General features: G+C 42.0%; 1 protein-coding gene across 3 annotated transcripts in view; it reads right to left on the bottom strand.

Moving 5' to 3' along the window:
* Positions 1-12,272, bottom strand: part of LOC150103677 (ras GTPase-activating protein raskol-like) — a 770,313-nt gene that overhangs the window by 729,784 nt on the left and 28,257 nt on the right. Inside the window, exon 1 of one of the 3 annotated variants that reach the window (XM_090396489.1) lies at positions 7,706-7,802. The exons of the other annotated variants lie outside the window; for them this stretch is intronic. Within the exon in view, the coding sequence (XP_090252615.1) occupies positions 7,706-7,763 (58 nt within the window). The 5' untranslated portion in view covers positions 7,764-7,802. Of the gene's footprint in view, positions 1-7,705; positions 7,803-12,272 lie in introns of those variants that run through there. 3 annotated transcript variants of the gene reach the window in all.

The raw sequence follows: 12,272 nt of genomic DNA on the forward strand, positions 1-12,272 counted from the left end.
ACGAACAACAGAGATGGTAACGAGTCCCAATGACAAATTGCTCTCTCGAAATTCCCTGCAGCGAAATTCTTTCCTTCAGCTATTACTTGGGTTTTCCGTGTGTTGTTTCTGATGTTTCCACTTGCTCCTAAAATCGCTACACATTTTCATTTTGGACGACACTCCAACCAGTAAAATTCTTTCTTGCAATCAATCCGGATGCGCACGTTTGTTTTTCAACGGTTTAGAAAATCAATTTATCGATGAGCAATTTGCTGCTTTCTTCCTCTACAACAAAATAACTCTAAAAAAGGTTATTTCGTAATAATAATTTTTGTTCAACAGGATAACGAACTGAGCTTGCGCGAAGTCCTGCGAACAGCTGTAGCTGAAAGCCAAGTTATTGGGCACCTGGAACACTTCTTTCGTTCTGCGCGTTTCCGATCCAGAAATAGCCCTTCGGCAGCTGAGGTGTTCTTTTTCAGATGAGCCTGCTTCAAGCAGATCGAGTCAATCCGCCGTGATTGCCGGTCAGAGATTTGAACACCTAAAACGGTGCAATTCGTTCTTTCTTTCTCTCTGTCTGTCTTGGACCGTTCTTGTTGTTATGAGAAGGCGCTTTTGTTCCACTGACGTTCATCCTCTTTAATCCAATTTCTTTTTGGAGGATTCCACAGCTGCTTCCCAAACTTTATTGTTTCTTCCTCGTAATTCGAGTGATCAGATGGGTCGAGTGGATCTCTCCTCAATAATTCGGTAAAACTGAGGCTGCTTTGTCTTGAAACGTAGAATTTCTGTGGTCTGTATGAACTTATTTTGCTTTTTCTTTCAGAAGAATTAAAACCAATAATTATTACTTCTTTGAAATAACAATTCTTTGTTGATTCTTGGGATACTTCACAACAAGTTTTCCTTGTTTTAGACTCAATAAATTCTTAACATCTGCACCAAAGGTTTGAATTTAATTTGATTCTAAACGCAAGTTCCAATTTGGGGTCACCTCTCTTTTGGTTCATTCATTTTTTATTATTATCATTATCATGTAGCCGAATTCTTTAGTAACTGCGACTGTGATTCGTATCTCTGCAGCTTTCGATGGAATTGTTTCCGTTGCTAAATGAGTGCTACGTCCAATATTTGGACTGAAGCTTGTCTTGGGCTTTTCATTGTCGGTCGTCGCTGCCTTTCTCTGATGTTGTGCACTTTTTCTGCGATGATATTTTTCAGTTGTCGTAACATAACACTTTAGTGGTCAGCCATGAAGTTTCATGAAGATCAGGAAGATGGCAAAATATTCTGGAGACTATTGGAAAAGCTGCGAAATGGATGAAACAGTAATGCGAAAGGAGTCAGAGATCTCACTTAAAAATTGAAGATATTCTAGATGAATGGAGAAATTACTTTCAAATATTGCTAAATATAACAAGCAATTGCAGAACTCAGGTAGTAAACATTTAGAGGAATGCAAAGAGGAGCACACATCAAATACGTGGGAGATAGAAACGCTAACAAGAAAAACTTGAAATGCGGAAAGGCAGCAGGAGTAGATGATATTCGACCAGAAATGCTGAAGTATGGTGGTATAAAAGTGTTGCAGTGGCTGCACTGCATAGTTCAAAAGGCCTGATCAGAGAGACGAATTCCAGATGATTGGAGTAGGGCTCTCATAGTACCCATATATAAAAAGGGAAATAAAACTGAATGTGAGAATTGCAGAGGGATTTCCCTACTGAGTGTTCCTGGTAAGTATACCAGTATACTTGAGAAAAGGCGAAGAAAACTTGTGAAAGGGAAGCTTGGAGAAGAACAACTTGGGTTTGGCCAAAACTGACGTTGCAGGATCAGATTTTCTCTGTAAGACAGTTGTAGAGAAATCATGGGAATTTCACAAGGATCATATTTAACCTTCGTAGATTTTTTTTTTTTTTGTTCCACTGAGTTTCATCCTCTTTAATCCAATTTCTTTTTTGGAGGATTCCACAGCTGCTTCCCAAACTTTATTGTTTCTTCCTCGTAATTCGAGTGATCAGATGGGTCTAGTGGATCTCTCCTCAATATTTCGTAGATAAAAAAAAAAAAAAAAAAACATGACAAGTTCCTCATTTCTTCCTTTTTAATCCGCGATTCTGCCAGTGATGAGATCTGACCACTCCGCTAATTTTCATTTTTCAGAACTCTGATATCAGAAGTCTCCAGTCTTTGATGATGCGCTTCATTTCTAATCCAGTTCTCAGATCCATAAGTTAAACGGGTTTGAATACTGGCTTGTATACTACTAGTTTGGTGTTTTGGTTAATTTCTCTCTTATTCCACATACTTTTATTAAGCTGGCTTCCCACTACACCAGCTTTACTTATTCTATTATCTGTTTCAATATTAAATTTGCTATCTTCGCTGAGAATTTTGCCTAAAGAGTTGAAAAGTATATCAAAAGAAAACCATTTCAAAACGCCACCCACACCTTTGTGGGGTAACTTCAGCAATATACAGAGCAACGCATAATCTATATCTGAGTTGTAAATCAGCAGTAATTACTGAAAAGTACGGAAAGCTGAACTGATATGGAATTTGGTTATTATCTCCAATCTTATTCATAATCTATAAGGATCGCATTATGAAAGAAAGTGATTTGCTTTATTATAAATAAAGCAAACTTAGTGTTTGCTTTATGTAGACACCATGTACTCTTAAACACATTTACTGCAGGATTCTGTAGCCAACTGAATAACAGCTGTAACAAATTTGGCATGAAAAGCATCAATGAAAAGACCAGATGTGCTATGAAAACAGGCCAGAGCACATAAAACGTCGGTCGTATTCTCGATGGAGAACAATTAAAATATTTCAGTTATTTAGGCACAGTTTTTAGTGAAGGTGAAGAAATCTGAAACAGACAACGGAATAAGCAAAACTGGGATGGTGGAGAGCCAGCCGCCATACCAAATTAGAGACCTGAACAGATGACAAAAGCATATTAAAAAGGAAGGTTACGTTCAATAGAAAGAATGTGTCAACAGAATGCGATTCTCTAAGGTGGTTTGGTCGCTTAGACAGAATGGGAGATGGAAGATTAGCAAAACGAGTGTTCTCTGCCAGGTTTGCAGGAAAGAGACCCAGAGGAAGACCGAGGGTGCATCGATTCATTCAGAAGTGGCTCAGGAGCACAAAATGTTCGATATGACAATATTGGGGTGCTCGAAAGTAACAGACTGATTTGAAAGTAATAATGCGAACTTAATCATCCGTATTCTCATTGGATCCTGTGCACCTGTTAAGAGTAGATGCGAGGAAATTTCTGATGGTGAAGATGGTTGTCAGGAGATTTACATCGACCGTTACGATTGGATGTTCGATAGCTTCAAATTCTTCGTAGTGTTAAGGAGCCGTCTGTCTTCCCAATTCGAGAAATAAATTCAACATCCCCGAATACCATAATCGCCTTCATTACAATAAATCATCGTTGGTGTTTATCAGCCGTTGCTCAACGACCGGACTGTCAGGGAGTTCCATTCATACGTGCTTTGGGTATCCCGTTCGATGCTGCAATCGATTCGTGATAGGTTTGCACAGTCGTCTTGTTCTGGGACAACGTTGACATATTTTGTTTGTTTGCTTCGCTTTTTCTTTCAGTCGTGTTCCTTGACTTAGTTGCCCTTCACAAGTTGCTGAGCTTATATTATTATAGAACCTTTGCCACCTGCAACAAGTCCCACGCATCATTGCATCGACAACACGAGTGCCCAAGAATCGTATGCCCTGCACGAGTAGTACTACTACACATACCAGTATTATATATAAAAGTTTATACATAATACTAATTATATGTAATATGTAATATGTATTATATATACTTTTTATGTATAATGTGACTTTATTATTATAAAATTAAGAGGTGGTTTGCTAAGTCCGCTGAAAATTATATATGAATAATTATATGAAAATTAACAAAAGTTATTTCCGATCTAATTTATTACGTTCATGGCACCTAAAGCCGCATTCGAAGCCAATGTTGCCTGCGAAAGATTGGAGTAAACCATCATTAATTCTATTGTTAACACTGTTCTTCATTTTGCATATCTATAAAGAAATGAATCGTTTATAATAAATCTTTGTACCAATTAGAGAATGCAAACATGGATGTGTAAACACTCCGCGAGCCTCATGAAAATGTCGTGCTACTTACAAAGAGCTCAGAATCACACCCCACACAATTATAGCACCGCACGTCAATGTTTTATGGGACTGCCACTCGTGGAGGGTTACTGCGAATGGGTTAAGGTTATCATTTTAAAAATACGTTTTATTCCATAGTTGGGAGTGTGATGAGCCCACGTGGAACTTTTACACGCTCCTTCAGGCATCCAGTAAGGGAGACAACGGTCCACTTGTGAAATTCATCGCCCCACCTAAAAACAGATATTCAACAGAGCATTCGAACCAGCAGTCTGTGCGGTGGAGAGCGGGGATGCTGTCCACTTTCCCAACTGGGCGTTTTGCTTATTTAATTTTGGAATTAGAAGTTGTAAAGCAGCCAGGATACTACAAAGATCGCAAATGCTGCAACACAGTCGCATCGGTGCTTTGACAACATTTATTGTTGTTCCCAAACCGCCACTCATATCTCGTGCTGAATACTTCGCATAGACTGCCGTCTGAAATAAAATAAATAAACAGAACACCAAACATACCCAAGTCCGCACTTTTGCTGTAAAATTCTTCCAATCAAAAGCCACTAAGGTTGGAAAGAAAAGAAAAAAAAACAAGCCTCGCTTATCAAGGAATTTGTGAAGGGATACTCCAGTAAAGGTACACCAGTTTATGCAAACAGCAATCGCTTATCTGAATTAGAAAAAAAAAAAAAAATAGCACGAATGGTTTCCACGGGGTACTACCTACTATTATTTTAAAATGATTTTTATTTTGCCGCTTATCAAAACACTTGAGAAGCATAACGCGAATCGCCAGACCCCTTTTCACAAGAGGGGGCTCAAAGCACTCACTCGTACAGGGCCGCAGCGAGTTCACCAATCTGCCACGCAACCCGAAAGACCTAAACATCAATCGCGCTTTGCACGAGAACAATCTCAAATGGAAGAAAATTTGTGAGATATTCACCGCTGAATTTTGTTTACCATCTGACTGACTTGTGAGCAATAACAGAAAAGGTTCAAAGGAATGATCTGCATTTAAAGCTTCGGGTGTGACGTCCTGTTGATAGCAAGCAACGTGGAAGCAGAGTTCCAGTTGATTGGATTTTCATCCTCGGGATTCTTCGCGGCTTTCAGAGTCGGCAGGACTCGCCTTACTGCATGTTTCAATGGGATATCCGTAAGTTCGCTTCTCTCTCTCTCTCTCTCTCTCTCTCTCCCCAACGTCGAGTCTTGCTCTTATCCTCGTTTCCACTGCTTGTTTGTGCGCATCTGGATGACTCAAATTTCAATCCTTCAGTCAATTGTCGTCTGTTGTTGATTTTTCGTTCTTGTTGCTTATAAAGTTTGCACTTCCGTAACTTCGTACCACTGTCTCCGATGTTCAGTTATTCTACGAAGCTGGGAGGACAACGATTGCAGCGTTCTCTACCGGTGCCGTTGATATTTACTAAACACGAATTTATGCTGAAGCCTCCTGGATCCTCATTACACGACGTAGCAGCATTACTGTTATTATTTTGAGCGCAAACGCACGCACGCGCGCACTCACGCACACACATACCAGAGAGAGGTATTCGCGAGGGTAGTGGGGAACTCTGTTTTTTAAGGCTTCAAATTATTTCCATTCTAACAACAAAGAACGCATCGGGAGAGACAGAAGGAGTGAGGGAGGGCCCTTTTTGTGCGTGCCTTTCGCAAAGTCCACGAGGTAAGAGAACGAATCCAGAAGGCGTTTTGTTTGTTTATTAGTTTGTTCAATCCCGCTCCAACTACGTCATCAGGAAAAGATTTTAGGAGGAAACTCAAAAACACGAAGATCGCGTGAAGACTTGCGAGGAATTTATCGGTTTGTAAGACGCTAACGTGGAGCTGATCGATGAACATCGCCGTGAATATTTCGAGTCAGGGATTGCTTGGATGCTTCCCTTCGGATGGCTACCAACTCAGTTGAAATCTTTGTCGAAAATTTTCAACCTCGGTTGTCATTGAGGACGCGCTAAAGGGAGAAAACAAAACGAGTCGGACCTTCCTGCGTTTGAAGCGAAGCGCCGGATTTGCGTGACCTTCAAGCGAAAGAAAAACGCGACGCTTCTTAAGCGAAGAAACCGCACGTGCAGTGGCGAAGAATCTCTCTTTGTTGCCGACCGGTGGCTTGGCCAACGCGAATTGGGTTGCGCGCTGTCGTGGCAGCTTCGAGAAACTTTCGCCCGTCGAACATCGACTCGGTCTGCACCGTTTCTGCCGAACTTCAACTTCACGCGCTGATGCCGATCTGCTTTGGTCATCATTCGATGCCCGCATCGGGGAGAAGTTCCGCACACTTACGAAAATAACCTGACGTTTCTTTGCGAGGTCATCCAGTGATTGGAGGAGTCATCATTTGTTGACGTGCATCTTCCGCTGGATTCCTCTCGCCCATCGTGTTGAGGCACGCACTCATCTTGCAAGCCGGCTTTAACACGAACCAAAATCCATCATTCAAAAAATAAAATAAAAATAAAAAGTGATTTGCCGGCACCGAACGCTGGCGTTCAAGCAAACAGGCGTCTTCTGCGATCGTACAATCCGTGATCTCCACAACATATCTCAAACCAACCGCTGCTCACACTTACAATTCACGCGCTTGCACATTATCGGCACCAGGTGACGCTTCAGGTGAGGCTCCCTTCCTTTGGGAGGCAAAATACTCTCTCTCGTGACTCGGAAGCGATTCAAAAGCAGTCACGTGTGCGGTTCTAAGAGGGAGCGAAGCATGCGATTAGCCGCTTGTAAGACTCCGACAATCGACCCCCCAACCTGGCATCGGAGTGGCTCGGTCCAAAGTTCGCAATGACACTGAAACCATGCTACGTATCGACTGCGTCACGGAACGAATCCCAAGCGGAAAACGGAACGAGCGCGGCACAGATGCGCCTAATGGGTTCAGCGCTATTAACGAGTTGTCTCGAAGTAGTGTTTGGGGGATGAGCAGCCCCCCCTTCCACACACAGGCTAAAAGTCTTTAGCAGTCTGACAGAATGAAAGCATTGAAATGTCGCTTAACGCGAGACAAACGCTGATGCGCTTCCTCCCCACCCGCCATGCGATGTGCCTCACTCGCTGTCAGCGATGCCGAAATGCGCGTTGGCGGAGAACCACGAGAGGCTGCCATCGATCCGATTGTTAACCGTGCAAGCAAACCCACCCGACACGTGTGGGCTTTTAAACCCCTTCTCCGTCGGGGGAGGGGGACAAAGCACGAAGAATGACGTTAAGAGGTTGGTCTCTGGCCCACTTTCCGATGTTCACTTACGCGGCATTCTTTGCCTCGCTTCTCACGAGCAACTTTTTTTTTTTTTTTTTTTTCGGTTGTTTTGCACGCGCTGCCAACAACGACTTAAATGGACAGATGGTGGGAATGTTTTGCGTCGATTCGAAGAGTTTAAGGCCAGAGAGAGAGAGAGAGGCAAAAATCTTTTGAGGTTTAGGAGGGAGGGTGCGACCGCAACACGTTCTCGAACTAAAACGAGAACGCGATGACGTCAATGCTGCGGCGGCACTTTCAAGAACACGAGCAAAACGGGTTGGCTACTTACTGTCTGGCGACGGTCCTCTGCTCGAGGGGCGAGCGCACTTGTAGCAACAGTAGGGCATTCTTCACCGGACGGACCGGACCGCTCGGAGGTCACTCAGATTTCGACATTTCCAAGGCGACTCTCCCATCGTAGAGAAAAACGCTCGTCTGATGCGAGGCACGAGTCTGCGGGCGGAAATCAGTTCGGGAAACATCCGCTGAAGTTCGAGACGGATGTCCGAGACAGCGGGGTGGGGGAAGGCCAAGCCACGTGACTCGACGCATTCCGAGAAACTGCGATCGAACAAACTTCTGCTTCCTGGTTAGCGCGCGAGCTGTTTACTAGCATGCCGCGTCACAAATAAACAACAACGGACGAGCGCAGATTGCGTATTTTCCTACGAGTGCAGCGCTTCCTATTTCGGATGAAATCCCTCTCTCTGTTCGCACGTACACGCTCCAGTCGGTGCGACACTTTCGGTCTGCGCGGCAAAATGGCGCGGAAGGAAATCCCACCTGCATCCTGTGCTGGTTCGGCAACGAAGGGAAAAACTACGTCTGCCTTCTCCGCTGAATGCGCCTCAACGAACCACTCGCTCGTTCTGTGTGTGTGTGTGTGTGTGTGTGTGTGTGAACCACGTGCTTCCCATATAAATCTTCATCGCTTGGAACCGTGTTTTCCAACCCACTGAAGGCTTTCGCAATTCTCCGTCGCATCCATTGCGAGAGCCTGATGGTCTCGAAATAAGCGAACGCTTTTCACCGATGGGTGTGGCATCGGGAAGTTGTGTACTCGAGTACTCACAATATCGGTTGCGGTGCAGTCGAACAAATTCAAATTTGAAATTTTCAAAAACCGAAAACATCAAATAAAAACTTCAACCGATAAAAAGGATCGAATGATGTTATGAGGCGGATAAAAAATGCACATAAAAAACGTTCATTCGGTAGAAGATTCTGCTGTTATTTCAGTATAGTCAGCCATTGTTTTATTAATGAGATGTTCGTTTGTAAATTAATTATTAATTATTAATAAACATGACGATCCTTTTTCGGTCAGATTATTATCGTAAGGTAATTAACCAAATAAATAAAATTAAAAATTAATTTTTAATTTGGTTTTGTGAAGTCTTGCCTCAGTAACTTCCTTTCTATAATAAAGGATTAACACTTCACAGGATTCCACGTGAAACGCTGTTGCATAAATTGGAGCCAATGGGAATGGATCCAAAGCTGGTGATTTGGATAAGAGGGGGACAGATATCAAGGAGTGGTTTATGGAGGAGCTGAGTCCAGGAGACGGCAGATTACTAGTAGTATACATCGGGGCTCTTTACTTGGCCCTCTGTTGTAAAGAGCCCTGATGTTTGCAGGTGATGCTAAACTGGGAAGAGCGATACTCGATGAATGTGCTGGCTGACGGTTTGGGCTGAACTAATTGGCTGCCAGTTTAACGTGGCTAAGTGTAAGGTTCAGTTCAGTTCAGTTCCAATAACATAGTGCACGTGCCGTGCACTATGTTATTGGAACTGAACTGCAAGAAGATGACGAGGCAAGGGACTTGGGAGTTATTGTGGACGAAGAACTTAAGTTCAGATCTTAAGGCATATTGCGAAGATTTCCAAACATCACATCAAATTACACGGTTGTTGAAGAACACACTAACCAGCAGGGATAAGGAAGTTATTGTTCCACTTTATAAGACATTAATAAGACCGCATCTGGACTATTAGGCACAGATCTGGTCACCTGGATTTCTTCGTGATGAAGAAATGGTGGAGAGGATCCAGAAGAAAGATTGTTGTAGGTGTGGGATGTTCCCTACGAGGAGAGAGAGATTGAAGGACGGTGGGCTTCAAAAACAAGCTGATAGGCTTAAGAGAGGAGACATGATAGAAGCATTTACGTTATTAAAAGGGTTTTATAGGATTGATACTGATGACTTTTCTTCTGTACAGTGCAGGAAGGGAGAGAACGAGGGGTCATTTCTGGAGATTGTGTAAGAGTATGGTTAACAAGGGTGTTAGGACTAGATTTTTGGCTTGGAGGGTTGTGGATGGGTGGAATGCGTTGCTAGAGGTGGTTCTGAATGCTTCAACTGTGAATGAATTTAAGGAGAAGTATGACAGGTATTGTGTGAACAATGCTTCGTGTGTCAATGTGCGGGGTCTCCCGCGATGAGTCTTTGACTCCATGCAGGCACCGTTATAATAATAATAATAATAATAATAATAATAATAAATTTATAAGTGGACTTTTCTATCATACTATTTATACTTTCTTTGATTTCCTTTATGCATGAATAAAGAAGTGAGCAGTTAACCGTCTATCTTAAAGTTTGGTTAAGGTTTTCATATTTCGTTCTGTTAAAATATTTATTTTATTACTAAATATACCTTAAAATCTCCTCAGCTTGCAATAACTTCATCCCGTATTTTTTATTTATTATTTTTTTTTGTAATTTTAAATTCAGAAATATTACATTCTTTCTAATTCTGCAATTCTCTTAGTTAGTCTATTCTTCTTATTACTTTATTCACATAATTTATACATAGTCAAAACAAGATATGAACAACAAACATTATTTAAACAACTTCAATGGTGATTCAGAACAATTCAGATTCTACCCAAGAATGTAAGAATAGTCCGTCAGGTAACGTCCTAAAATATGGACTGTTCCAAGTAATGCTGTTTTTTGTAGGTCATGTGGGGTCACTTCATTGATTTTTAATTGCTGTAAATAGTTGGACAGCTTCTTTGAAGTTGCACCAAGTGCACCGATAACTACTGGAATGACTTTGGTGTGTTTAAGCCACAGTCGGCCACCTTCGATTGCCAGATATCGATATTTAGTAATTTTTTGCAGTTCTTTGTTGTTGATGTTGTTGTCACTGGGTAATGCGATATCAATAATCCAAACCTGTCGATGTTCGATAATTGTGATGTCAGGTCTATTGTGTTCCTAATACCGATCAGTTTGTATTCTAAAGTCCAAGAGAATTTTTGCTGTTTCGTTTCCCAGTACTGTCTCCATCTTATGCTGCCACCAGTTATCAGAAGTAGGAAAGCCATATTTTTTGCATACATGCCAATGAACTATTTTGGCCACTTGATCATGCCGGTATTTAGAGTCAGTTTGAGCTATTCTGATGCAGGCACCGAATAGATGTTCTACAGTCTCATCTTTCTGATCGCATAATCTGCATTTGCTGTTATTATTGATGTTGAAAATTTTTGCTTTGACTGCATTAGTTTGTAATGTCTGTTCTTGAGCTGCTAGAATAAATCCGTCTGTTTCTTTTTTAATGTATCCGTATTGCAGCCATTGCCATGTCTTGTTCACGTCAGTTTTGTCCTCAGTATCTCGAAGAAATTGGCCATTCAAGAGTTTATTTTTCCATCGCACATATCGAATATTTTGTTGTTCCTTTTTGTAATTGGATTTGTTTCCTGTTGCTTTTAGAAGGCCCTCTTGTGTAATTGCTTGAAGCATTGGTTCAGAGCTATTGTCGATGTAATTTCTTAAACCAATTTCCACAGTCTGTCTCACTTGCAGCAGACCTTGCACACCTTATTATTATTATTATCGGAAACCTCCAGGGAGTGAAGGGCTCTTCGGCGGAGGGCTCATCATACTTCACCCATCCTCTTACCTTCTGTTAAACTCATTCCCGTGGATGCACTCACCATGGGAATGCGTAAGTGAACTTCAACGAGTAAACTGTTCGATTCACTTATTGCTCTGCGGGAGAAAAATTAATCTCTGACCTCCTTTCTTAACCGCATGCAAATTAACTTCCATGGATGCCGTCTTGCACTCTCCATAAAAAGAAAATTTTCATCAACCGATGTCCCATAACACCCATTCAGCAGTTTATAGAATCATATCAGTGTCTGCATTCCACGTGCTTTCCACCTGTCCTCATGATCTACCTTCCACAAACACACTAACTCTTTTTTCTTTTTTCGCTCTGTCCACAGCTTTTTCATCCCCTCAGAACTAAGGAGACCAAATAGTAGTCTACGTGCTGTCCCCCAAGGCCTTGCAGTCCAATGTTCATTTTAGCATCACAAGAATCCTCCGAGTTCTTCTTGCAACCTTTGCTACGTGGCTTTTGAAATTCAATTTCCTATCCTCTCCGAGATCTCTGGCCCCATGTTTTTCGTAGCATAATCCCGCCACTGGAAATCTCAGCATTGCTTCACTTTACACTAACGCATTGACCAACTGGCTGCTATTTATTCACATTCGCAGCCTATTCGAGTCATTCTGCAAATGATGCATAACAGTCGCAACCCAGATTGCCCTGCCTATCTCTTTATCTTTAGCAAACATTCTCCCGTTGAAGTGCTTTCCTACATCATTAATGTACAGATTAAACAGCAATGGTCCTAAGACTGATCCCTGGGATAAACCGCTGGTCACCTTAAATCTGGCAGATTCGCACCCACTGTATACCACTTTTTGAATCTGCCTGTAAACCATCCCCTGATCCAAGTCAATAGATTATGTTCCAATCCCATATTCTCCAGTTTATGCAACAGCCTTTCTTGTGGTATCCTATCAAATGCCTTAGAAAAGTCCAATG

The sequence above is a fragment of the Typopeltis vanoorti genome, chromosome 8 (genome assembly GCF_054136105.1).
Source record: "Typopeltis vanoorti isolate ZY-2024b chromosome 8, IOZ_Tvanoo_1.0, whole genome shotgun sequence".
In the NCBI taxonomy this organism is placed as follows: domain Eukaryota; kingdom Metazoa; phylum Arthropoda; class Arachnida; order Uropygi; family Thelyphonidae; genus Typopeltis; species Typopeltis vanoorti.